The 27,665-nt window shown below is 41.5% G+C and overlaps 1 protein-coding gene across 1 annotated transcript; it reads right to left on the reverse strand.

Annotated features, from left to right (window-relative positions):
- On the reverse strand, nt 1–27,073 carry slc1a6 (solute carrier family 1 member 6). The gene is made up of 10 exons (XM_082156353.1): nt 26,856–27,073; nt 10,576–10,833; nt 10,351–10,488; nt 9,327–9,534; nt 9,197–9,239; nt 8,784–9,097; nt 6,623–6,856; nt 3,847–4,041; nt 3,539–3,673; nt 1–1,358 (listed from the first exon to the last, which is right to left on the reverse strand). Exons 2-10 carry the CDS (start codon nt 10,790–10,792, stop codon nt 1,160–1,162), a joined length of 1,683 nt encoding a protein of 560 aa, XP_082012479.1. The 5' UTR covers nt 10,793–10,833; nt 26,856–27,073; the 3' UTR covers nt 1–1,159.
- Between the last annotated feature and the right edge of the window lie 592 nt (nt 27,074–27,665).

Genomic DNA, 27,665 nt, shown 5'->3' on the forward strand with positions numbered 1-27,665 from the left:
TCCTGAGACATTTATTCATCTTAACACTTTCCAGAATTCAAAATACCAAAAAAATTCAAGCCAAAATATGCCCACAATATACCACTACCTCAAAATAACTTTACAAACAAAATTGTACCATATATTGTTATATAAATACTTATAAGAAATATTAAACAACATAACACCATTTTCACATTCTGTAGTTTGCATTTAATAATCTCTACTAAAAGTATAAATATACTGTTTATCATAACCCAGTGAGGATTGTGAAGTGAATCCGTAATACCAATACTGAACTGTATTGTGAGAGTGTGAGAGTAAACCTTTGGGGACTGTAGTAAAGATTCAAGTATTTCACACAGACACAGCTGCAATATGGGCAGCACAATCTGGGCATTTTTATAAAGCAGGCACACAGACTTCAAATATAAATAAAACAACCGGCGTAGCACAACACAAACTGGCTGGAGAACCAGAACACACTAAATAATCATAGATTAACAGCCACATTCCACCACAAAACAAAAATCTGATTCTTTATAAACCATCATTCTCCTGCTTAAGCTATCAAGAATAGATGTTACTAAAAGCCATTCATAAGGGGGGAATTATTTACTTCACAGTCTATCACGTAGCAGTGAGTAAAGCAAATGCTAAATCCATTAAAGAAACATTACATTATATAAATAGTTGATTACAATATCATATAAACATCTACAAAAATGACATAATTTATAAGTTAGATAACAGTAATAACATCAAAGTAACTCAAAAAGGTTCCCTTCGTCTCTACATACATCTATGAGTTTGGCATTGTGTGTATGAGGTAATGTAGCTTAAACGTCTGAAAGACATTGTGAAATAATGCTGGTTAAATGACATCAACTCTACAATATTCATACAAATTACAAAGAACTCAATGTTTTTAACAGTCTCAAATTAGCATCATAAAACTAGCATAGTGTTCTTTAATTGGGTGCTACTTTGCCTTGGATGTAATTTTTTTCAAAATAAATAAAAGTACTGATGGATAAAACGTTGGATTGGCATGTTACATTCTCAACATACTCATATGGCTGTCTTATTTCCAAAAAAATTTTCAGCCAGTTCTGATTTTCAGAAGAAAATGTTCTCTATAACAGTGCTTAAGGTGTGAACTATAACCATATGAGAATTATTACATGGGGGTTTCACTGTTGCGATGCTTGAGAGAGTCATTCTCTTGACAAATCAGCTGATATGGCTTTTCATTCTCCTCAATCACAGAGTTGTTGATTTCTACATCTTGGTTCTGAAGTTCCTGTCGTGACAGATGCTCAACAATCCCAGCACCAAATGAATCTCCCAGCACATTGGTGGTGGTCCTGAGTCGATCCCTGAAAAACCACACCAGATATTTATATTAAACCCTTTTTTACACCTTTTTATATTTCCTGAAAACTGTGAGTGATGCTTGCTGTGTAAAACTCAACACAATGCTGGAGTATTGCAGGTGTTTGTCACAGTGTTGCTAGGGTGTACCCATGTTATTTTTAGGGTGCTGCAATGCAAGAGCTAAGGTGTTCTGAGTGATTTTCATAATGTTGTTATGCAGTTCCTAGGGTGTAGTGGGTCATTGCTAAGGCAATGCTAGGTGGTTACTTGCTGTAGTTACTGTATAGTACTTACTGTTGCTGCTAAGGTGTTGTGGGTGGTTGTCAAGGTGTTGCTACGTAGTTGCTAGTGTATTTTAGGTGGTTGCCAAGGTGTTGCTAGGGTGTTGTGGTTGGTTGCCAAAGTATTTCATGCAGTTGCTGGAGTGTTGCCAGGGTTTTGTTTTGTAAATGGTAAGGTGTTTTATGTTGCTATGTAGTTTCTAGGGTGTTATGGGTGGTTTCCAAAGTGGTGTTTAGGGTGTTGCTATCCTATGTTATTCTAAGGTATTCTGAATGGTAGCCAACTTGGCTAATTTTCAACTGTAGTCCCTGGGCAGGTGTAATGTCAGATAAAATACATTAAAACAAATCAACAATACTTATACATACAGTAGACCACATTTCATAAGAATACATAAAGTATATAAAAACAAGGACAGCAAAACATAAAACATAAAACAAGGCAAAGCACGCTTCAGGTGATTTGCAATAGCTATTAAGTATGGGCACACACTTGATTGTTTTTTGCCAAGCCATGTAAAATTTTATAGACAAGACAAGCATCTGTAAATTTGATGAGATTATCCCAGGTCATTAAATTATGTTTTTTTAGGCAGTAACAGAGGTGATAGGTATTTGGCTTCCTATCAAGCACCTTGGAAGCTTGCACAGGTTTAAGAGTTGTACTGGAGGCTTGTGCCCAGCTAGTCAAACAGTATGACAGATATGGCATGATCATGGCATTAAAATATATAGTAGCTGCCTTTGTAGTTAGACAATTTCTTATACGACGGAAATTCGAATTTTACTGTATTTTTTACCTTTTTAATTTGTTTTTTAAATGTTAGATTAGAATCAATTATTATACCTAGATATTTTAAATCAGATACCGTTGACAGCTGTTCCCCTGCAATATAAATATTGGGTGTGGGATTTTCTGTTGACCTCTTCGTGAAAAACATACAAGCGGTTTTCCTTATGTTTAAACGAAGACTGGAATTATTAAGCCATTGCGTGACATCAGCCGTAACTGCCGTGAGATTAAATGCTGCTTGCTGCTTGGTCGGTGCATGTACATAAATGCCAGTATCGTCTGCATACATTTGAATCTCAGACTCATTGCATGCAGTGGGAAGATCACTTATGTACTGTATAGGCTAAACAACAGGGGCCCTAAAATTGATCCCTGAGGTACACCAATATCACAACTGATGGCCGATGACACCTCATCATTTATCTTGACCCTCTGTTCTCTGCCTTCCAAATAGGACTGCATCCATTTAATAATATTGGGGGAGACGTTTAACATTAAGAGATTTTTGAGTAGGACACCATGATCCACAGTGTCAAAAGCGTTCTTTAGGTCTAAGAATATGGCCCCAATTCATATGGCTTTCAATTACCTTTGACACGATAGGTACTATGCTAAGCAGTTATACTGTTGCTATGGTGTTGTGAATGGTTGCCAAGATGTTACCTAGGTGGTTTCTAGGGTGATTAAGGGTAGTGCTTCAAGTCAAACGAGTCCACATCTCTATGAATCTCTGGACCTTTAGAGATATCTTGGGTCCCTTCGTCAATGCAAGTACATAGCATTTTTTTGCCTGTTTTGTTTTATTTATTTATTTTATATCACACCTCTTCTCAACAAACCGCATGATTTGTGGCATCATTTATGTCTGATGCACAAGAGCCTGACTAGTTATGTAACAAAGTTTAATACTTGAATCAGTCGCTGAAGAGAAACATTCAATGTTTTCAATTCAGTGTTAAGTATTATGGAAGCACAATATGAAAGTGGAATGTGTCAATGCTGCTAACACTCCTTCAGATTAGCATTCTGCATTATGTATCAATAACCTTTGAAAGAGTGCTTTCTACTGGAGCCGCATGCTTCAACGTGACATTTGAGAGAGACTCACAGGAACCAGTCCACTGCGATGATCAGTGTAATGTCCTCTGTGGGCAGTCCCACCGATGTCAATACTATCACCATAGTAACCAGCCCAGCCTGAGGGATGCCTGCTGCTCCGATGCTAGCGGCAGTCGCCGTAATACTGAAAGAAACATGAGAGCTTTTTAATTTGGAAAAAGTTTAGTTTTTTGGAAAATAGCTCATAGGAGATGTTGTTGGCAAGAAGAAAATTGGCAAAGTACAAATGTTTTGCAAAATGGATGAGAAGAGATAAACACTCCTTCAGTACCTGTACATGTGCTTGCCAAAACTAACCTGATGGTGAGGATCTGGCCAAAGTTCAGGTCCATGTCATTGACCTGTGCAATAAAAATGGCCGCCACTGCCTCATACAGAGCTGTACCATCCATGTTGATTGTGGCTCCAACTGGTAGCACAAAACGTGTCACTCGTTTATCCACATGGTTGTTTTCTTCAAGACAACGGAAAGTGATGGGCAGGGTGGCAGAGCTGAGAAAGACAAGAAAATAATAAAACCATAGTAGCATGTGCTGTTAAAACTAAAGGTGGCAATTCAAATCTATTCAGGTGTGTATAGCTATCACAGACTGTGACACGTTTCCACAGTTAACATTGTAAATTTAGTTCCCTTTCTGTCTGTCACTTTCGACATTGTGTCGAAATACCAACATTAGGGATCTCCCTTGAGACATATTCAGAAAAGGCCAATGGAATTGACGTTTGGAATTTGCATGCCAGGCCACGCCAGATAAGGCGGGCCAGCTTGCCCATACACTTCAGCTTTGTTCTTCGGCGCCTAAGCCAGTGACTCTTGATACCAAAGAGAAGCAATTTTCATTCACCTCTGCAAGAAACGGTTTCAGCTGGATCATCAGCATAGAACAGCGTACTCTCTCCAGTGTGCACATATAAGTGCAGAGAGCTCCCCTGGGTGCATAAGCGGTGTTCTGAAAGAGGCCATTTCCTTATTAAAAGAGCTACACGCGGATCGCGTCTTTTTAAATATGCCGTTCCGGCCGTGATCTTCTGGTTGCTTCGTGCTCTCACTGCGAGAGCATGCTCATTGGGACTTTGCAGTCGTAAATCTCATTCTTTAACAAAAAGCAGAGATCCTCAGCTGATTCCCGTCTTGGTCCTGAAGGTGATCTGAGGGCTACAATGAGAGAGCTACTGCCGGGTCAGTCCCCGTGAGCATCTCATGCTCAGTCCCCCTGGTCGAATTTCCAGATGAGTTGGGTGGCTCACCCTCAGGCAAGCTTAATTTCTCATTTGGAGCTCAAAAGGAAGATGTAGTGTCACTCACAGCATCGGAGGGCGGGCTAATGCCTTCCGACGCAGATGACTCATCTGTGCTGCGCCTTGGGGCGTGACAGCGCAGTCTGAGGCTGATGCAGAGCTGGCAGCCATGCTTTCCAAGGCAGCCGTGAGCATCAGGCTTAAGTGGTCTCCACTGCCCTCCACTGCCCTGTCCTGAGTGCACGCGGGTGGATGATTGGTTCCTGGGGTCGGAGTGGAACGCTCCAGTTCCACCATGCTCCGCCCCGGGTTCCATTTTTCCCGGAAGTGCAAGAGGAGATCTCAAAGTCGTGTAAGGCACTTTGCTCTGTCAGATCAAGCTTCACAGGCATCTCCATCCTCACTACCTTCGATGGTGGGCCGGCGCACGGGTACTAGGACATTCCCCAGGTGGAGCGTGCAATTGCGGTGCTTTTATGCCCGCAAAACGCTACCACCTGGTGGTATCGGCTGAGGCACCCATCCAAGGCATGTAAGTTTACCTCGTCTCTCATGGCGAGGGCTTACAATGCTACTGGCCAGACCGCCTCTGTCCTGCATGCTATGGCCATCCTGCAGGTCTATCAGGCCAAAGCACTTAAAGATCTGCACAAGGGTAGTCCTGACCCAGAGGTAATGAAGGAACTGCGTTCGGCCACCGACTATGAATAAGGGGATAAACATAAGTGCAGAGAGTTTCCCTAGGTGCATCAGCGGCGTTCTGAAAGAGGCAATTTCTTTCAATTTCTTTCTTTTCTTTAAAGATGCCGTTCTGGCTGTGCTCTTTCTGGCTCACTTGTCCTTCATGGATGCTTCATGCTCTCACTGCGAGAGCATGCCCATTGGGACGTTGAGGTCGCAAATCTCGTTCTTTTACAAGAAGCAGAGATCCTCAGCTGATTACCGTCTTGGTCCTGAAGGCGATCTGAGGGCTACAATGAGAGAGCTTCTGCCGGGTCAGTCCCCGCAAGTCTTCATAAAGGGAAGGCTGTCTCCAAGCAATGAATGGCCCACTGGATTGTGGATGCCATTCTCTGGGCTTATCAGGCCCAGGATGTACGGGAGTGAGGGCACACTCCACCAGGAGTATCGCAACCACATCTGCTCTAGCAAACGGTTCTTCATTAGCAGTCATATGTAGAGCTCAGGGCGGGACTACACCCAACAGTATAGCGAGATTTTATAATCTATTCATTGGAAACAGTTTTGTCTCGAGTCTTAGGTAATAACAGGTAAAACTCGGACAAACTGGTTGGATGTAGTGCTTGCATTAGCACCTCTCCCCTCCCTGAGGTGATAACGTGCACTTTTTAGGTCCAGTCTGAGTTTCCCTTAAATGGTAAACCCTGAACCCATTTTCAGGTGAGCCCATGTAATCTGGCTAGTGCACCATATGTAGTTGTTCCCTAATGGTGACCCTATACGATGTATTCTTTCACTGTTCCATTTCCCCTTCGGTGAATCCAGTGTTTTCCCCTGGCCGGAGCTAGCTCTGTCAACAGTCGCTGTAAAGCAGGTAGTCTCTCCATCGACAGGTGGAGCCCACCACAGGGACTCTTCCCTATGTAGTACTCCCCACTGGTGAGTCCATATGTATTTTCCACATACTAACATACTAACCCAACTAAAATGATATTGTATATATTATCAAATTTTATTATAATAAAATGTAAAAAATATGCCTCATCTTGCACTATACAAAAAAATGCTATCTATATCTATAGAAAATCCTAAATACTACCTACTTCTGATTACAAATAAATATAGCAAATATTTTATTTACACAGGTGGTTACCTGGATGAGGTGCCTAGAGCGGTGATCAGAGCCTGTAGCAGCCCAGCAATAAAAGTGAAAGGGTTCTTCTTGGTCACGACAAAGAAGAGCAGAGGCAGAACGAACAGGCCGTGGATGAGTAGACCGACAATGACAGAGACCGTGTACATCCCTAATTGTCCGCCAACCTGAGCAAGGTCTTTCATCTCTACAATCTTCCCTGCAATCAGGAAGAGGATACCCACCGGAGCGTACCTGCTCAACAGAGGTCAGATGTGACAGACATTTTACAGCAATAATAGTAGCTTCTGCATACATGCATCAACAATTAGAGCCTTTAAATCCAAGCTATTGTGATGAAATTTAAATCCAAAATATATTAAATATTAAATATATTAAAATAATTGCTCCTACTCCAGCCTATGACAAATACTTTATCTGAAAGCCGATTTCCTCCACAGTTGAGTAAAAAATATGAATCTATAAGTCATAATAAAAAAGTCATCTGTAAGCCATAATAGTGTCTCAAAATTATGACTTAGCATCTTATTGAGAAGAAATTTCTCATAATAATTATTAAGTTAATAATAATGAGATCCTTTCTCATTATGAAATGACACTTGATATGAACCTTCAAAATAAACATTATTATCAGTTAATATGTCATCATAATATTTCGAAAAAATCTCATAATGATATAGTTTCTCAACATAAAATTATACATATCATAATAATAACTTGTGTGTAATAATGAGAAGAGAGATTGTTTAATTTACAGAATCATATTTCTTAGTCAACTGTGGCAGAAAAAGAAAAAGTGAAAAAAACTGGAAATGTGTATATATATATACATATATATATATATAAATATATATATATATATATATATATATATATATATATATATATATATATATATATATATATATATATATATATATATATATACCAAGTTCTTAGAAAGTTTAATTCAGCTGTCAGGTTTTTAAAAAAAAACTTTTAAATTATTACAAATTTTATTAAATCACCACATCCCAATTATTATACCATTTTAAGTTCCTTGAATATACAGTAGTGGTCAACAGTGATGTCCGGCCTAGGAAAATTGACATCTTCACTCTTATTCAAATCTTATTACAAATGTGTTAAAGATTTTGTAAGCATATTGCATAGTTGTGCTTGGAGTTAATTGTTTAATTTGTGATAAAGCAATGAAACATGCCAAATTATGCGGACATAATTTTTGGCAGGCTGTCATAAAAAGGATTTATGAACACATTCAAAAACAAGAGAGAACCAAAAAAGAAACATTAATAACTAAATATGTAGTCAATGTAAGCTTTGTATTCCTGACAAATAATTGTGTCAGAGAAATACCTTAACCATGGTCAGTGTTTAGTTCTTCCCTCATATTTAAAATATAAAAATATGAAATAATTATAGATAATAATTATAAATAATAGTTTCATCAAACTTGTAGATACATTCAAAACGAATATAACCTCGGAACATCACTTTTGGCCAAAACTGTGTGTTAGTGTACACATCTTAATCATTATCTGCAAGCAAAATATATTTTTCAAGTTGAAAAAAAAAATTGTTTTTACAAATATTATGAATTATCAGTTCAAACCACATGACATTTTACAACCTGAACACACCTTGCCATGCCACAAAAGGGTCAAATAATCTGATAATTTAAAAGACATACTGACACACAGTCATGAGGGTCTGCAGGGGTCCCCTCTATTATATGTTTCTGCTTGTTGATTGGGCCACATCACTTTGTTGGTCACACCACATGACTTTAATTTGAAAGCGGTTTTCAAATATTAATAAGCAGTGAAACATTTTTGTTAAAATATATATATTTTTTCATTATAATAAATAATTATACCAAATTACCTAATAAGGGTTTTTTTTCAAGAATTTCATTATTTTTCTTCATTATGATATTAAGATAGTTGTGAAGTAATACTGAAATTTTTATTTATGGTCCCCAAAAAATTCTAAAATAAACCTTTGAAGAGGTGTATTCCAGTCATTATATCTATGAATTGCATTTTTAATGTTTAAAAACATTTGATAGCATCATGTCATTGAATCTTAAATGACTAACTCACTGTTGTCAGGGCCATCATAATTTAGATAGGTTATCAGAACATCATAATTGGACACTAACCAGATAATGATGGCCACCAAGCGCATTATGGCTTCGTTCAGGCAATCAAAGAAATCCCGGAGAGCCTGGCCCTGCTGTTTCATGTTTCCAATCACTAATCCGAAGCACATGGAGAAGACCACCAACCCCAAGGCATTCACCCCATTTGAGGAACCTGAGACAGGAACCACCTCTTCCACCGTCTCCTGGATGGTCTGCAGGATTGTGCTGAAGTTGGATACTTGGCTGAGATCTGTAGAGTTGATGCTGTCTGTCGCATTGACCATGATGGTGAAATTTTTTGTCAGCACAGTTTTCTTGTATAGTGTTTTGTACTGCAAGAAAAATGGGTGATTAGTAATATCTGTTACATGTACCAAATGAGTAGAGGCACTTTAATGTTATGGAAATGCATTAGGAGAGGATTTACAAACCTGTTTAAAGCAGGCTTCAACTAAATTTGGTGGAAACATATTTCTGTAGAAACAACAAGAAAAAATCAGATCCCATAACATCTAATAAATAAACAAGGATTTCAACAGTCAAACGAAATTTTCTCCCAACCTTATCAGGTCCAGAAACGCATCAGTGGCCTGCACTGGCTCAATGCTGCCACTAGAGGCCACTGGCCTATCCCTGCTGCCTTTACCCGGCCTGATAATAATCACCATGACAATACCGATGAAAACTGCTATAAGCGTAGTCACCATGTAGTACACAATGGCCCGGATTCCCATCTTCCCAGAAGCCTTGCTGTCCAAAGAGGAAATTCCTGCATGAAAACATGAAGAACCAAGACACAAAGGATCTGTGGTTGAGCATTTCTATTGAAATTACAATAAAACACCAATGTTTCTGCTCAAGAACTGGTCAATGTTAATTTTTAAATATACTTAATGTAGTACAGATAGTTAAATATATATATATATATGATATATATATATATATAATATATATATGAAGAGTTCAGATGCAAAAGCCTCTAAAAGTGCCATCTGAAATTGTCTTCTAGAATGATCATTTTTATCAAGCTTGTATATTTACGTTCAATAATTTCACTTAAATGGCAATGCAAATTACCTATTAATTGTCATTTAAGTGAAATTACTTAACTTAAATATACAAGCTTGATAAAAATGATCATTCTAGAAGAAAATTTCAGATGGCACAACTCTTCATATATATATACAGTATATATATATATATATATAGCTGTCATATACACTAACCATAAAAAAAAAAAAAAAAGTCTCTTATGCTCTCCAAGGCTGTATTTATTTGATCAAAAATACCAACAGCATTTATTTGAAATAGAAATCTTCAGTAACATTATAATTGTCTTTACTGTCACTTTTGATCAAGTATTAATTTCTTTTTTTCTTTTTGACCTCAAACTTTTTGAACAGCAGTCTATATTATATATTTTTAAACATTTGAAGATGTAGCCTATTTATTAACAATAGTTAATGTGTTAACAAATTCTTTAAAATTGTTGTTCATTGATAGTTCATGACACCTAATGCATTAACTAATGTAAAGGAATTTAAAGTGTTCGCGAAGATTAAAGTGATGTGTTTTGCAGGTGCACCTGTGACAAGGCTGGAGACGATGAGGGGTAGAACAAGCATTTGAAGCATCCTCATCAGCAGCTCTCCAGGGAAAGAGAAATACTTCACCTCCCTGATGGACAGGTTATGAGGTCTCAGGGCAAAACCCAGCACCACCCCTACATACAGTTAAACAGAAAGAAATTTAAAATGAAACGTCTGTTAACCCTTTCATACTTTACACTTCCCTCCCTTTTCCCTTTTACCTAAAGCCACAGCAGCCACTGTGAAGATTACAAACGCGTTCCTTCGCAGGAATGTCTTTACGCTGTCTCGTGTGATGCACCCCATCTTTCGCCTACTTCCTGACATCTGCTTCTGCAATACTCGGCACAGACGGTGGAGCCCCTCCTCAGCACGCTGTGGCTTCTCAGAATCTTCACTCAGAAACAGGCTGGTGCTGTTTGGAGGCTTCTCATTCATAATCAGCTCTAATACATGGTCCAAGAGTGTTTCATGGGAAACTGTGGCAGAACATTGAGGAGAATTATATCATGGATAAAATTCATTTTTTGTGACTTGCAATGTTTCATGACTTAAAGTTCACCATTTTTCAAAGAGTGTCTGTTCCCTGATTGCAGGAACGAGACGTTTTGGCAATCTGATGACACTAGGGGTCGCACTTGGGAGCCCCAAACAGTTACATTTGCATGCCACTCCCCAAGACATATGGGTATAAAAGGAGGTGGCTTGTATCCATTTATTCAGGTGTGTGCAGAGGAGCTGAGATAGTGTCACGGCCATTTAAGCAGTAGTTCAGTGTTGTGGCAGGAGGGACAAAACGTCTCATTCCCTCCATCAGGGAACGAAGGTTAAAATTGTAACCAAGATGTTCCCTAACTGTCAGTCACTTCTACATTGTGTCGATGTGATGACACTAGGGGTCCCTATAAGAAACGGCACAACTAGCTGAACTGTGTTATGAGGTTTGGCGGTGCATATGCAGGCAGGCTGCGGTGTACCTAATGTCAGGTGCATCAGGCCACGTCTTAACTTTTCTATGCAGGAAAAAGGGCACTCCAAAAGGAAAAGTGGTACCTCCACATCAATGTCATCAGGGTTTCTTCGTTACGCTTTCCAAGGCATATGTTACGAGTTCACAGTGCTTCCATTTGGGTTCGCACTCAGTCCAAGAGTGTTTTGTCTGTGTGCAGAGGCAGGGTTAGCGCCACTGAGATTAGCGGGGCTCAAAATCCTGACAAACTTAGACGATTGGCTGATTATAGCCGTTTCGAGAGCCCGTGTGTTCACTCACATCCCAGCACTCGGCTTCAGAGTAAATGTGAGCAAAAGCAATTTCACTCCTGCTCAAAAAGTTGTTTATTCGAGTTCTGGAGCTGAATTCAGTTACAATGCGCACGCGTCTCTCACAAGAGCACATTCTCTCCGTAATTAATTGCCTCTCACAATTCAGAGAAGGAGTGAGAGTACATTATCACGCATGTCTCAGGCTACAGGGTCTTATGGCTGCGGCTATACATGTCCTGCCTTTGGGGCTTCTGAGAATGAGGGTGTTCATGAAGTGGGTTTTATCTCTTCATCTCAGCCCTTTACGCGATCTCCGCCGCTCTGTAACAGTGTGCACAGCAGCGCTGCACCACTGGAGGAATGCAGAGTTTTACGCACATGGGACCCCTCTCGGGGCAATTATGCTGCGGAAAGTGGTAACGACAGACGCGTCCTTAACAGCCACGAAAGAGGGCAGAACAGTGAATGGTGTGTGGCCAAGCACACTTCACTCAGCCCATATAAATCATTTAGATCTCATCACTGTTTGGAAGGCTCTGAATAATTTTCTGCCTCGCTTGCAGGGGAATCATGTGCTGGTGCGCTGCGACAACATGACAGTGATAGCACATATCAACCGCCAGGGGGAGATGCGCTCCTCCAAGCTACTTGCTCTCGCTCACAGGCTGTTAGTATGGAGAAGGCGGCACTTTCTGTCGTTACTGGCGACCCATGTCCCGGGCATACTGAACAGGGGCGCAGACCTCTTGTCAAGCGGAAACCCTCTCTATGGGGACTGGCACCTCCATCCTCAGATAGTGGGTCTACTATGGAGGAGGTTCGGTCAGGCAACCGTAGATCTCTTCACCTCGCACGAAAACGCCCATTGTCCTATGTTCTTCTCGCTACGGGACGAGCATTCCCCCCTCGGCGTGGACGCACTGGCCCATCCGTCGCCCAACGTGCTGCTATACGCATTTCCTCCCCTTTGCCTCATAATGCCAACTCTGGCCAGGGTGAGAGAACAGAGCTTGCTCACAGACCTTCTGTCCCAAGCGAACAGGGAAATTTACCAGCTGCACCCAGACAGGGTGGCCCTCTGGGCCTGGCCCGTGAGAGGGCCAACTTAAACACATTGGGGCTCCCTCCACGTGTTGTCGCCCCCATTCAGTGTGCCAGAGCCTCTTCTACACTGTCCCTATAAGATTGAAAAGTGGCGTGTGTTCGAAGAGTGGTGTGAAGGGCGACGGTTAACATCATATTAGTGCTCAATCACTGATATTTTATGCTTTTTGCAGGACCTTATGGATGGTGGAAGATCCTTTTCTACTATTAAGGTCTATTTAGCAGCTATCGCTGCATGTCATGTGGGGTTCGACGGCACTACGGTGGGGCAACATTCCCCTTAGTCGTAGATTTATGAAGGGCACGCGCCGCTCTCTTCCAGTCACCAAAAGAGCAGTTCCTGAGTGGGACCTCTCCATGGTGCTAGAGGCATTGTCTCAACAGCTGTTTGAGCCCCTGGGAAATATTTCCCTTAAGCTTCTGTCTTTCAAGACAGCTCTGCTCCTGGCCTTGGCATCAGCCAAACGTGTCAGTGATTTGAAAGCACTCTCTGTTCATTCCTCATGCACTAAATTCTCTCAGTGGAGATAAAGTTTTTCTCAGGCCCAACCCAGTCTTTATGCCAAAATGCTTCCCGGCATTCACGTGTGAGGTGATTGAGTTTTCCGCTTTTCACCTACCTCCTTTCTCCTCGACAGAGGATCAGAGGTTGAACGCTCTGTGTCCTGTACGTGCCCTGCGGGTTTCCTTAGACAGGACCAGCTTGTTTAGAAAAAAACGACCAGCCTTTCATCTAGTGGGCCCTCCCACACTCAGGGAACCCCATTTCCAAGCAACGCCTCTCTCATTGGCTTGTGGAAGCAATATCTTTGGCATATGAATCTAAGGGAGTGCAGCCTCAGAGCACACTCCACTAGGGGTATGGCTGCCTCTTGGGCTCTGTTTAAGGGAGTTTCCTTGCAGGACATATGTGCCGCTGCAAGCTGGGCCTCTCCCCATACATTTGTCAGATACTACCGGCTCGATGTCACCAGAACCCCGGTAGCGCATTCTGTCCTGGGTGTGGGCTCTTCGTAGCCTTGTGCTCTTAGGCCCTCTACCCCTCTTTAAGCCTGGGCTGCATAGCTGACATCACTAAACCTAAAATTTCATGAATGCATGTTACCACATGTTATTCTTTGTTGCCAGTGTGGCATCCTCACTTTGTGTGATTTGCTATTTTGTGACATGTCATCAGTGTTGGGCAGTAGCGTCGCTACAAGTAGTGACGTTACTAGCTTAACTACATTTCTCAATAGCGTGGTGGTAGCGTCGCTGTTTTCTGAATCAAATAGCTTTTCAGTAGCTAAGCTCTTTTGTTGATCAAGTAGTGCGGTAGCGTCCACTCAAGCTGAAGCTACATTTTCTGAAACACAAGCTCAACTCGGGCGCCGCATCATTAACATCGCGCAACATCAGCATCACACGTGCACACGGAACGCACATGTAGGAAACCTTGTGAATAACGGCCGTTTCAGACCGCGAGCAGCGCGAATTGTTTTCGCCGTGCATGTTCAATGAGTGCATTCAATGAGAAGCAGCGCGTGAGCGTCAAGCAGGAGCGTCGCGTGAGCAGTAGTGAAGCTGAGGGTTTCGGCGCCGAGTCTATTTTTCATTCACCATTGAGCTCACGCACAATTAAAGTGAAAGCACACTTTTGATGGACAAAATAAATATGATTTCACACTAAAAGTACCTAAAATGCACATTATTTGCATGTGTGTTTTAACAAGAACTAGAGTAGACTATGTCAGAAATCAGAAAGACTCAAAAATAGAAAATGTACCCATTTAAACTTGTTTTTATTAATCAGTTTGGGTAGAAGTGGTGTTTTATAATATATATATATATTAGAGGTGGGCATAGATTATTTTTTTTAATCTAGATTAATCTAGATTAATTTTGAAATTAATCTAGATTAATCTAGATTAAAATGGCTCATTTGAATTCTGCCGAAGGCATTCAGAATATGTGTGCTACCCAAATAATGACTATAAAAGTAAGTCTTTGAGAACGGGTTTCTCAAGCCAGGTGGCGCATTAGACCAGGGGCTCATCTCCTGTTTCCAAAATGCATCACAAACTGCTTGAGAAAGCTGTTCTACTCATAGACTGTAAAAGGTTACTACTGTACTGTTACCGTCCGTAGGCAACATTAGGTAGGCCTATGTTATTATCAACTACTATAGGCTATCAATTTAGGCGATATGGCCTAAAATCTATATTGTGATATACATTGCAGCCTCTTGCGATAACGATATACAGTATATTATAATAAAACCATTTCAGAACAGATTACACAGACCCATGCTAAACAACTGCTAAATGTATTTTTTTTTAAAGGGTGTATGTAGTTTTGAGAACATATATTGTGCAAAACTGTAAGTATACAACATAATTTTGCAGATAAATAAAATTTAAGTACACTAGCTGCAGAGACTTAAGTAGGTCTAATGTTTATTATGGCTTGGAGTTTATGAAACCCCAAATTTAAAATTAGAATATTGTCTAACTGAGGTCTTTTCAGTTAAAAAGAAACACAACAACGATTCTTAAAATCGAGATTATGTGCTACACCACTAAAATATATTGGAATGGGAATAATACGCGCGCGCTGGTATTCAGTGATATCATGTTTCGTTTTGAATTTGAGGTGGTAGAACGGATTGGTCGTGTGTTAACTTACCGAACTGTTACCCCACACACTCTGTATATAGTTTGCTGCTGCTCGTCTGACGGCTTAAACCCGAACCAAGTCCAAATAATGGATGTTGCACCGATCCTTTTCACCAGCTTTCACTTTCAGCCGTGTTTACTTAAAGGGATACTTCACCGTTTTTTCATATTAAACTATGTTATTCCCTTAACTAAGACGAGTTGATACATACCTCTATCGTCTCAGTGCGTGCACTAAATCCCTCTGTCTTGCGGCGAAACTTTGTTAGCCCAGTTCATTTAATATGGGCCAAGCAGAGAAGATACCAAACACCTCCACGTTTTCCCTATTTAAATACAGTTACTCGCGAAGTGTAACTCGACCTAGGACGGTGACACAAAACAAAACGTTGCGCTTTTCTAAGCGTGTAAAATGGATAACTATTTTGTATGGCGGAATACCATAGCAAGTGCTTGTAAGCACTTCGACTTGGCGCAGTAATATCTTCACTCGTGAAAAATCCTCTCACCGGCCCCCGCTCCCTCTAGTGAAGATATTACTGCGCCAAGTCGAAGTGCTTACAAGCACTTGCTATGGTATTCCGCCATACAAAATAGTTATCCATTTTACACGCTTAGAAAAGCGCAACGTTTTGTTTTGTGTCACCGTCCTAGGTCGAGTTACACTTCGCGAGTAACTGTATTTAAATAGGGAAAACGTGGAGGTGTTTGGTATCTTCTCTGCTTGGCCCATATTAAATGAACTGGGCTAACAAAGTTTCGCCGCAAGACAGAGGGATTTAGTGCACGCACTGAGACGATAGAGGTATGTATCAACTCGTCTTAGTTAAGGGAATAACATAGTTTAATATGAAAAAACGGTGAAGTATCCCTTTAAGATGACGACGAATATGCGTTGCAGCCGGGTTTACCTCGCGGCCGCGGGTAGATTGCGTCATCATAGCTTGTGTAGTATATAGAGCCATTTCCCAACCCAACTTGGAGAATAGATTAACGGCGATATTTTTTTTATCGCGCGATAAGAGTCTCGCGTTAACGCAGCACGTTAACGCCGATAACGGCCCACCACTAATATATATATATAGTTATATAGTGTTTTATAAACAAAAATATATAGAAAATAAATATTTGTGTGTGCTGTAGTGTAAAGTGGTTAAAAAAATGAAATCGGAATCGGCTAAAATCTGTATCGGCAGGTCAAAACTCAATGAAAAATCGGAATCGGCCTAGAAAATTGTAATCGGTGCATCTCTATAATCTTTTTGATTGGCTGGTATTAAACATTATCACATAATCTGATGTTTACCTAGATGTTTTATTTATTTATTTCTACATTTACCGTAGTATTGTCGATGGGTTCAATAACACATCCTTCAAAAGGGGGGCCTTGGCCAGAACCTAGTGGTAATTGGGGGGCCTTGTCATGGAAAAGTTTGGGAACCCCTGATTTAAAGGACTTTTTTTTTTTTTTTTTTTTTTGCCATGTTGGTACTGCTTGGAGCAGGTTTTAATTATTTTGTGGTTTGAGCTGAGTTGAGTTTTAAATTAACTTACAGTTAGTCCTGCAAATGTGCCCAAGTCTAAATTGTGCATGCAGGCAAACACATGTGCACATGCATACGTACACATACAGATGAATACACACACACACTCTCGACACCTGGTTTTGTTATTATGTGATCACGTTTTTTGTTTGTTTGTTTTTGCTGCCAAATTGGTTTGGAACAGTTGTTGAATAAACAATTGAACTTAACAATATACTTGCCTATCTGTTTGACTTACAGTTTTATTGATCACTGAGATAGCATTGATTTGAAATGTAATTTAAAAAAATAGCTTAGATGTAGTGGACTACTTTTGCCATTTTCCTGTAGCTTAGCTTGCTACATTTTCGAGGGTGGTAGCTTCAGTGTAGTGAAGCTTCATTTAATGTAGAGTAACTGTTAGCTTAGCTCACTACATTTTCCAAGTAGCTTGCCCAACACTGCATGTCATGCACTACCTTTCCAGGTGACCGTCCTCTGGCTTTCAGGGCCACATTGTAGTGTATTGGGCAATCGGGGAGTTGTCCATATCTCCCATAGGTGGATCTCGAACACGAGATAATGAAAGAGAACAATAGGTTACTATTCATAACCCCGGTTCTCTGAAACACAGAGTGGAGAGATCCACCAAGCTTGCCCCACTTGCTGCACGAGAAGCGAATATGCTCACTGAGGAAATATAACGCATGCAAGTGTTTTATACAATTGGTAAGGGGTAGGTCCCTTACCTGTCATTGAACACGCGCTTCTGTCTGTCATGCCAGACTTGGTGCAATTGGATGCTTCAGCAGAGGTCAGGTGTGAATGCCCTTCTCATAGGTGGATCTCTCCACTCGATGTTTCAGAGAACCGGGGTTAGAACAGTAACCTATTGGCTTCCATTGAAATCCCAGATGGCCAGCACTTGCAGCTGAGGCCTTGCTTGACAGCAGAAGAACCGGGACAATGAGCAACTGAAGTGACTTCCTGTCTAAAAAAAGAAAGTCGTGACCGGGGAGCTCTCTGCACTTAACAGTGCATTTGGAAGAGAGATCACTGTAATGCACCATGTACACCAGCAGATTAAGGTTTCCTTCTTTTTGCAGAGGTGAATAGAATGAGCGACTGCACCTGCAACCACTCTGCTCCGAAGAACAAACCTGAACGAATGGATGCAAGCCACCTCCTTTTATACCCATAAGTCCGGGGCAGGGGCATGCAAATTCCACTCGTCAATTCTCATTGGCCTTTTCTGAAGTATCAGAGGTGTTTGGAGCTCCCAAGTGCGACCCCTAGTGTCATCACATCAACACAACATTTAAGTGACTGACAGATAGGGAATTATAATTAATGAAACCATGATGTAATATTCATGTAACCAACGTGTAAGCTACTCTACATCTTGAATTGATTAATTGGTGAAATATGAATCTGCAATTACAAGGTATGAACTTATAATAATAATAATGCGTTACATTTATAAAGCGCTTTTCTAGGTACTCAAAGCGCTTTACATAGAAGGGAGAATCTCCTTAACCACCACCAATGTGCAGCATCCATTCTGATGATGCGACGGCAGCCATATTGCGCCAGAACGCCCACCACTCACCAGCTTATTGGTGGAGAGGAGACAGAGTGATAGAGCCAATCAGTATATATATGGGGATGATTAGGAGGCCATGATGGACAGAGGCCAATGGCCAAATTTGGCCAGGATGCCGGGGTTAAACCTAGGGTGGCCATACGTCCGGATTTTGGCTGGACAGTTCGGATTTTAAGCCCCCTGTCCGGCGCAACTACTTATTTGTCCTCCTTTTTGGAGTTGCGCTGAATCGGCCTAAAAAAACCCTGCTCTAGAATCTTTATTGGGATGCAGCAGCATAGCGTCTAATGCCGTAAGATCTCTGGTCAAACAAATGATTGGCGGAAAGCGGTGTCAAATAAATATCTGATATATCATTGGTTAAAAACATAAACAAGCCTCCACAACGTGGAGTCCACGTGCTGGCTACGTCATATCATAACGTTAACATGCCGAAACGTCAGACCTCATTTAATCCGGAATGGACAAAAGAGCACGAATTTGGCCATGATGACCCTAGAGGTGCTGTTGTTGCCTGAGCTGCTGCAGAGGGTGAACTTCTTTGTTAAGAACTGAAATGTGTATTTATATATTTTTCGCATTCATTATTTGTTTATTTATGTATTTCTGTTATTTCCAGAAGTCCAGGAATGTTATGTTTTCAGGCACTGTGCACTTTGCAAGACAGGTTCATCTCAGTGGTCAGTTTTTTAAACAGACATCACAATGTCTTGAATAAATGATGTTTTATTAACAAAGTTCGGGAGGAGCAGGTTCAGATAATTAACCAAATTATGCACAGCTGGAGATTAATCAGTAATCAACTCAATGACAGAGTATAAATTCACAGCAGACCTATCTCTGTTCATTGAAAGTTTGTCAGCATTTGGCTGCGCCCTATCTTGCCAAGATGTCCGAATCAAGCTCTCCCATCCGATGAAGGAATTTTCCGTCCTTTTGGAATATTTGCCAGAATCCTCGGGTGTTATATTGCGGGCGTCAAGCCAAATAAACGGGTCTTTGCCACCACGGGCGAAATACCAGCGATCTTCTTCCGCATTTATTATTTTTTTTTTTTTTTTTTTTTTTTTTCTAAACCAGATCATTCAAGTAACGTTTTTCCCTGCCATTGAGAATGGTCATAGGGCCTGCAAGCTCCACGCTCGCGTTTCGGGCAAGCGTTCCTCTTCACGCGAAGAACGGGCTTCTCCAACAGCTCCAGGCCGAAGCCGCAGGCCCTCAAAGACCAGCGCCGCAGATTCAGTACCGGTCGACCAGCCTACGCTCTCAACCCCGTTGGCTGAACACTGCGAGCGCTCCGCTCTGTGGTTAAATTTCGCATCGCATTCAGTTGTTCAGTTATAACGAGGGGGACACGTTTTAAATGGTGTCGGTCCAAATTATATTCTGTCATTAACGCGCTGCTTTCTTGTGACTAAAACTCACAAGTAGGCCTACAGTAGCTCGCGGCCTCGTGCATTACGTGCTGAACGCATGCGCTCAGAATCTTTAACCTAACTTGTATCATTAACCATGTCCTGCAATTTATCTGCATAAATCGCGTAGAAACGTAGTTATAGTATAAATGTTTTTATACATGGTTACAAGCAATGTGCTTTACACCAATAGTTCAATGATCCTTAAATGAAACAAAATGAAACAAACACAAAGTGCCTAAACTAAATTCAGGCAAAGAGTTGTCTTTTACGTAAGCTGTCTCCTTAGAAACCAGCAACAGATAAACGAACAATCGTTATCAAAAATCAGAGTGTACTTGACGTTGTTAATCATCAGTTCTCTGTAACTCTGGCTATTTGCTCCATTGCCGCAGCAGTGATGTTTTCTTCTGCTACCACAGGTTTTATCTTACTCCGGCTTTTTCTCCATTGCCGCAACAGTGTCTCCTCTGCTCCCGCAGGAGCTCTGTTCCCTTAGCTAATCTTGTTTACTGCCACTGCAGTGTCTCCTCTGCTCCCACAGGATTTCCGTTTCTCTCTCTAATTTTCTCCCCTGCCACAGCAGTGATGTCTCCTCTGCTCCTGCAGGAACTGTTTCTCTGGCTAATTCTCCTCTGCTCCCGCAGGTTTTCTGTATACTCCGGCTAATTCTCAACTGCCGCAGCAGTGATGTTTTCCTCTGCTCCCGCAGGTTTTGTTACTCCAGCTAATTCTCCACTGCCACAGCAGTGATGTTTCCTCTGCTCCCGCAGGTTTTCTGTTACTCCAGCTAATTCTCCACTGCCACAGCAGTGATGTTTCCTCTGCTCCCACAGGTTTCCGTTACTCCGGCTAATTCTCCACTGCCACAGCAGTGATGTTTCCTCTGCTCCCGCAGGTTTTCTGTTACTCCAGCTAATTCTCCACTGCCACAGCAGTGATGTTTCCTCTGCTCCCGCAGGTTTTGTTACTCCAGCTAATTCTCCACTGCCACAGCAGTGATGTTTCCTCTGCTCCCGCAGGTTTTCTGTTACTCCGGCTAATTCTCCACTGCCACAGCAGTAATGTTTCCTCTGCTCCCGCAGGTTTTGTTACTCCGGCTAATTCTCCACTGCCACAGCAGTGATGTTTCCTCTGCTCCCGCAGGTTTTGTTACTCCGGCTAATTCTCCACTGCCACCGCAGTGATGTTTCCTCTGCTCCCACAGGTTTTCTGTTACTCCGGCTAATTCTCCACTGCCACAGCAGTGATGTTTCCTCTGCTCCCGCAGGTTTTGTTACTCCGGCTAATTCTCCACTGCCACAGCAGTGATGTTTCCTCTGCTCCTACAGGTTTTCTGTAACTCCGGCTATTTTCTCCACTGTCGCAGCAGTGATGTTTCCTCTGCTACTGCAGGAGCCCTGTTTCTTTAGCTAATCTTGTTTAATGCCACTGCATTGATGTCTCCTCTGCTCCCGCAGGAACTCTATTTCCCCAACTAATTTTCTATGCTGCTGTCTCCTGCTCTCGCAAGAGCTCTGTTTCTCTGGCTAATTCTCTACTGCCACAGCAGTAAGGTTTTCCTTCGCTCTCATGGGTTTTCTGTTACTGGCTATTTTCTCTCCTGCCGCAGCAGCAATGTCTCCTCTGCTCCTGCAGGAACTGTTTCTCCGGCTAATTCTCTACTGCCACAGCAATGAGGTTCCTTTGCTCCCTCAGGATTTCTGTTACTCTAACTACTTTCTCCCCTGCCGCAGTAGTGATGTCTCCTATGCTCCCGCAAGCTCTGTTTCTCTGGCTAATTCTCTACTGCCACAGCAGTGAGGTTTCCTTTGCTCCCACAGGATTTGTTACTCCAGTTCATTTTCTCTACTGCTAGCAGGGATGGGTCTGCTCCAGCAGGAGAACTGGTCTCCCAGCGGACACTGCATGCATCCATTTTACTCTCTTCTCTTTCCAGCGAGCATTGGTCTCCCAGCGGACACTGCATACATTTTTCTCTCTTCTCTGTCCAGCGAGCATTGGTCTCACAGCGGACACTGCATGTATCTGTTTTCTCTTCTCTGCAAGCATCGATCTCACAGCGGAGCATAGACTGCCCAAATAATTCCAAACACGAATTCTTCTCGCCGCTCGGCCACCTAAACGATGCTATACACATAATTCCGCAAGGCCGCCCTTTCATTACGCACCTCCTCGCCCTAAGTTTATGGATAACTTACTCTAATCAGTGGAATGGCTTAACCTTTTCTACGATTACATCTCTCTCTCTCCCCCTCGATTAAGCTGTTGACAGCTCCTTCCAATAGTCGTCACGGCTTTCCCAGAGGGGAAAGTGGTCAACTAACAGAATCCTGGTCCATCGCGACAAACTAAACTATGCACTGCATCAACTAAGGTTGTTCTTACTCACCCGCGTTAATTGCCACTCCTCAGATGCCTCATCTGGAACTCCGCTTGATCAGTTGTAATACAGTAACTGCCAAACGCGTTCCAGGAGCACAAAATCAAATCGCTGACTCTCCCATTACTCTTTGCAGAAATTCAGGACGTTGGTGCCAGAAGCATAAAAAGCTTAAAAGAGCTATCTAACCAGCATTCAGTTTTCAATAAATTAGTCTACGGTAAGCCTGCCCCCCGCCATAAATAAATCTCAAACATTCCTGCTCATTAAAGGATTCAAGAACTTATCCCACTCGTCTGGATACCAGTTAATCTATTGCAATTGACATACTCACCAAATGTATTCCGACACTGTCTCGCATACCATTCCACCAACTCCGTCTGCGCACTGGAAGCACGTCTGTCTTAGCTGTCTTCGGTTTTCTCCACCGCTCCGAATTGACTATCACATCTAACATCGACTCAAATACCCATCCTTCAATCTCATATTTACAGATCGTAGATATCGAAACCATATTTTCTTCATTAAACAAGTAGTAAACTGATCGAGCAAAAAGTTCACTTTGTTTATATTTTCAATCCGCCAACCCCATCCAACTGTACCACTCTCGTTTGATTTACTGCAGTATAAACGTTCAATGTTCAAATCCCTACTCGGCCCACATCAGAAGCGTTCAAAACCTACATCAGATCCAGCCGCTTCCACATCAAAACGCTCACCAAGCCATAATTAAATCATTCATTTCACCTGCTGCGCTCCATCCATTGTCACTCTCAGTACCAAGTTCCAACCCACTTCCAGTATCATTTGGTTCGCTGCGTTCAAGCTCAATACAATAAACATCTACAATTCAGCGTATTTTTACAAACAATGGCAGGCTCCCCCGTTCGCACACGTAACGGCTCCTCGTTCAAGGGCCGGGCTCTGTCCCCCTTCCGAAGCGCTGATCGAGCCCTTCCGTTCGAATCGCAGTGAGAGTCTGCCCGTCTTAGTCGTCGTGGGACGGCCGCGCTCGTGTCGCTGTGTGGGCTCCCCATTCGTCGGGCCGCGAGGGTTCTGTTCCCGTGTCCCAGCCCCCTTCGAAGCGCCGGTCGAGCCCCCCGACAGAGTCCAGCGGGCGCCCTCCCTTCCGCTGGCGAGGCCTACCCATCCGATGCCGTGAGCATCCACGTTCCCGTCGGACGCTGCGAGGGCCCTCCCAGTTGAATGGCTAAACTCTTTCTCAAATCATGCTCGTAAAAATCTTGCGTCATCGAGTTGACAGTTCAACTGCCGAATGGGCTTATCCGTCCGATGCCGTGAGCATCCAAGTTCCCGTCGGATGTCGCGAGAGCCCTCCCGGTCGAACAGTCAAGCTCGTTTTTAGTAAATACCTTCTCATGCCCTGCACTTGGGGGGATTAATTCCACATCATTTTACGATTGCTGTCCTGCGCTCACCTGGCTTTTATGGGGGGAGTACTCTGGGTTCGGGCCTAACTCCGAGCTCGGAGCCCTCCCCCCGGACAGCACGCCAAATACGCATAAACTTATTGTACTAATTATATGTAGATGTGAACTCGTGAAATACAAATACTGTGAACAAACACTTTTTTTTTTTTGCCTCTTCTGTTACACATAGGTCTACATCAAGATATATCGTAGATCAAATTGTCTGGCAATGAATAGAGTAGGCAATTTCAGAATCACTGTATTATGATACCATCGATATGATAAACAAAACTGTATTATAGTTGCGAGTACACCAGAGTCCTATGCAATTATCCTTGCCTCACTAAATGCCGCAAAGTGTCCTCCTTTTTGGTGTTATGGAAATGGCCACCCTAGTTAAACCCCTACTCTTTTTTCCGAAGGACATCCTGGGATTTTTAATGACCACAGAGAGTCAGGACCTCGGTTTAATGTCTCATCCGAAGGACTTAGTGTTTTAGCTAAAAAAATATGTTTTCATCCTTTGTATGAACGCTCTGTTTTATGTTTAAAGGATAAAGGGAACTCCCCATACTTACCATAACGGGTATCAGCTCTGGAGGCTGTCTGAGGTGATGTAAATACTACAGTAACTACGCAAATTATTTTTGTCAGTTTTGCCATATCAGTTTGAGCCCGAGTCCAATTATGACAGTCAAGAAGAACAAACTGATCGACCTGAATCGACCTTTAATTTTTAAATTATACCTCTCTTACATTTCAGATGTGATGTTATAACTGTGACATTTCTCCGTTAACACACTGACCTGCATCAAACTGCAAAAAAAATGATATTACACTCTAAAGGAAAGGTAAAATATATATTTTTTAAAGCATAGGTCCCCTTTAAACCTATATCACAAGACATGTCACAAGACATGTGACAATATTGGTTATGGTGAGACTTACAATGGAACCGAATGGGGACAATTTTTAATGACTTTTAAGGAAGGATGCCAATTTGGCCTCTTTTCCCTAGCTATGATCGCATCCATATTCTCCTCTGCTTCCTCCTTGTTTTCAGCGGACATAAAAACCACAGTTGCCAAAGTGGGATTGATCTTGCTCTATTTTACCACTAACGCATGCTGATCCCATTTTATTCTTCTTTACTAACTTGCGTCATAGCCTACGATTCAATAGGTGTCATCATCATACAGTCTACACACATGTCGTACCCAAGTTTATTAGATCCATGTCGTGCAGTGTAATTTGTAATAATCTTATAGGATTGCCAAAATTACACAGTCTGTAGCAGGCATTAGATTTTTATACGCATCTTGGTGTTTCCATCCAGCGATTTTTAAGCAATATCCCAAAATGCACACAAAAATAGGTAGAATGAAACATAAGTGTCACGTTTTGTCTCGGTTTGAGTTGGATCTTTAATTCGTTTTTCATTGTATTATTGTTTCCTGTTCTGTCTCCTTCATTTGCATTTGTTACTATGGCCATTTATTGTTTGATTAATGTGATCCACCTGTTACTCTTTTCTTCGCTTTGTTAACGTTGGTATATATTGAGCCCGTTTTCTGTTAGTCTTGGTTCTGATTTTGTCTATGTAAGGTGGTTGTTTTTAGTGGTTTTGATAATTCTGTGACGCTTGAGTATTTGATTATTTTGAGTTTGTTAATAATTGAAAGACTGCTGAGATAAGACCCCGCTCTCTTGCTGCAACCAGCCATGACACATAGCTAATAGGTCTCTTGCAATTTTATGTCTTGTAGTTGCCTATGTTTTTGTCACAACTGCCTTTTTTAATGTTTTACTCTGAGGCAGAAACACGTATCAATATTTTGGACATGGTGTTAAAAATTGGAAAACCTTTACAGCAGTCCAGTCAGGAATATAGCAAAGTTATGTGAAACTACTCATAAAGGAATTAGATCACCCAAAAATTTTAATTCTGTTATTGTTTACTCGCCTTTGTCATTCCAAACTCATATGGTCATTTCTTTTTTCAGTGTAAAACAGTATGGGATGTTTATAAGAATGTCCATGTTGCTCTTTTCCAAACAATGCATGGATATTGTGGCTGTCAAGCTCAACAACAACAAAAAACGTATAAAAGTGATCTACTGTATATGACTTGTGTTTTACAGTATATTCCAAGACTTCTAATTCTGAAAATCCTTTTTGTTCCAATGGAAAAATAAATAATGTGGGTTTGAAACGAGTAAACAATAAAAGAATTTTAATTTTGGCGGTGCATTATTGCTTTAAAACTCTGACCCTTGTCGTTCTAGAAAAATATCCTGCAATTATGGCCTGGCTAACAAAAAAATAAAAATAAATCAAGCATCAAGATCATACAGACAACTGACACAAATCACTGCTTTTCTGATGTCAAAAGACGTTTGAAAAATAAAAATACACCTCATAGCACACCAAGAAGAAAAACTTTAGAAGAAGACCAATTTAAAATTTTTAGTAAATTGATTAAGACTGCTTAGTAAGTAAACAATCACCCAGCAATTCCACTTCCATAACTTAAGAATATTTTCCTAACTAATCTACAGTATAAAACCTTGAGACGGGTTTACTCACCACTCATGGTTGCTCTGCAGTGGGTTAGTGCTGGAGATACTGGACTGAAGTGGCCACGGGTAAAGCTCAACTTGTGCCAAACACACATGAAACAGCTTATAATATGGCCTGACTCTCTCACCCTCCTGGTGACCCCATACTGAGAGACACTAGAGGTACACAACATACCTTTTGGCCTGATCTGGGGCCAGTTTTTTACTCCATTGATCCCTACTTGGTGGTCTGATCACTGATCTTAAATCAGCATAAATATTCACATCAACAAATACCCCAGGTGAGCACTACAAAGTTGACCCACACCATAATATTGCTCCCATCCTTTCCACAGTCCAATAGTAAACTAAAAGATCAGCACCTGATCACACCAGAACACCACACACTCAGGAGAAAACAGAGAACTGATGTTGTATGCTATTTGTGAACTTAACATGATAGGTTTTTTTTTTTTTTTTTTTAAATAGAAAGAAAGAAAGATATTATTTGATGCTTCATCCTAGCTCAGCTAAATTAATTTTGGCATTTTAAAACAACACGACTTACCATTTCTCTGTAGCTCTTCTGTTCTCCCGTGTGCGTTGTGGTAGCGTCGCGTGCAGCAGAAGCTGGAGACTCCGCGATATTCTGCCCTCACAACTGTTTAAAGAAGTGAAAACGGATGAGATTTTTGCGTGGGAAGAGAAGTTACGATTTTTTCCTGTGAGAACAAAAAAAAAAACGACCCACTGCCCGATAGCGCGAAGAATCAACACGTTAATAAAGTCTCATTGGGGGAGGCGTTTACTTGAGTGTATGCAGCGACAACACCCACTGTGCGTTTATACTGATAGATTCGTGTAATGACTGCAGTGACTTTTCAATATCAGTGAGACTTTGTCATCTAATAGTATCTAAAGGTATTGTATGCGAAATATAATCTTCATTAAATAATAAATAAAGTTGTATTTTAAATGACAATGTTTTGTTGCACTGTAGTAGCCTACATGAGAAAGAGACAAATATTCAGCGTATATCATTACCATGACAACGTGATTGCTCACACTTGTGCAGGTCCAGCCTTCAGATCTGTGTGTGTGACCTTCTGCTCCGATCTACCCACTCACCACCTACACAGCGTCTTAGGTCTGTTGTACTGTATAAACTCATCTCGCTCTTTTCCTTGCTTTCCCCAAGGAACCTCTAAGGAATCTGCCATTTCATACAGCACACGCATTAATAGGGGTTATATTAACTTTATTATTGTATTTTTGCATCCATACTTTCATAATAAATTATGTTGTGATATGGAACAGAGTGAAACCCAGTTGTCCAATGTCAGATATGGTATTTTGTTTTAATTCTGTAAAAAATTAT

This window comes from Leuciscus leuciscus, assembly GCF_965113295.1.
Source record: "Leuciscus leuciscus genome assembly, chromosome: 23".
Lineage (NCBI taxonomy): Eukaryota > Metazoa > Chordata > Actinopteri > Cypriniformes > Leuciscidae > Leuciscus > Leuciscus leuciscus.

Excerpts from the sequence above, each read along its gene's own strand:
- slc1a6 (XM_082156353.1), bottom strand. The coding sequence starts at position 10,792 with ATGAATGAGAAGCCTCCAAACAGCACCAGCCTGTTTCTGAGTGAAGAT. Across the intron at positions 4,042-6,622 it reads GCTCTAGGCACCTCATCCAG|CTCTGCCACCCTGCCCATCA; the intron begins GTAACCACCTGT and ends TGTCTTTCTCAG. Across the intron at positions 3,674-3,846 it reads GGCCAGATCCTCACCATCAG|TATTACGGCGACTGCCGCTA; the intron begins GTTAGTTTTGGC and ends TGTTTCTTTCAG.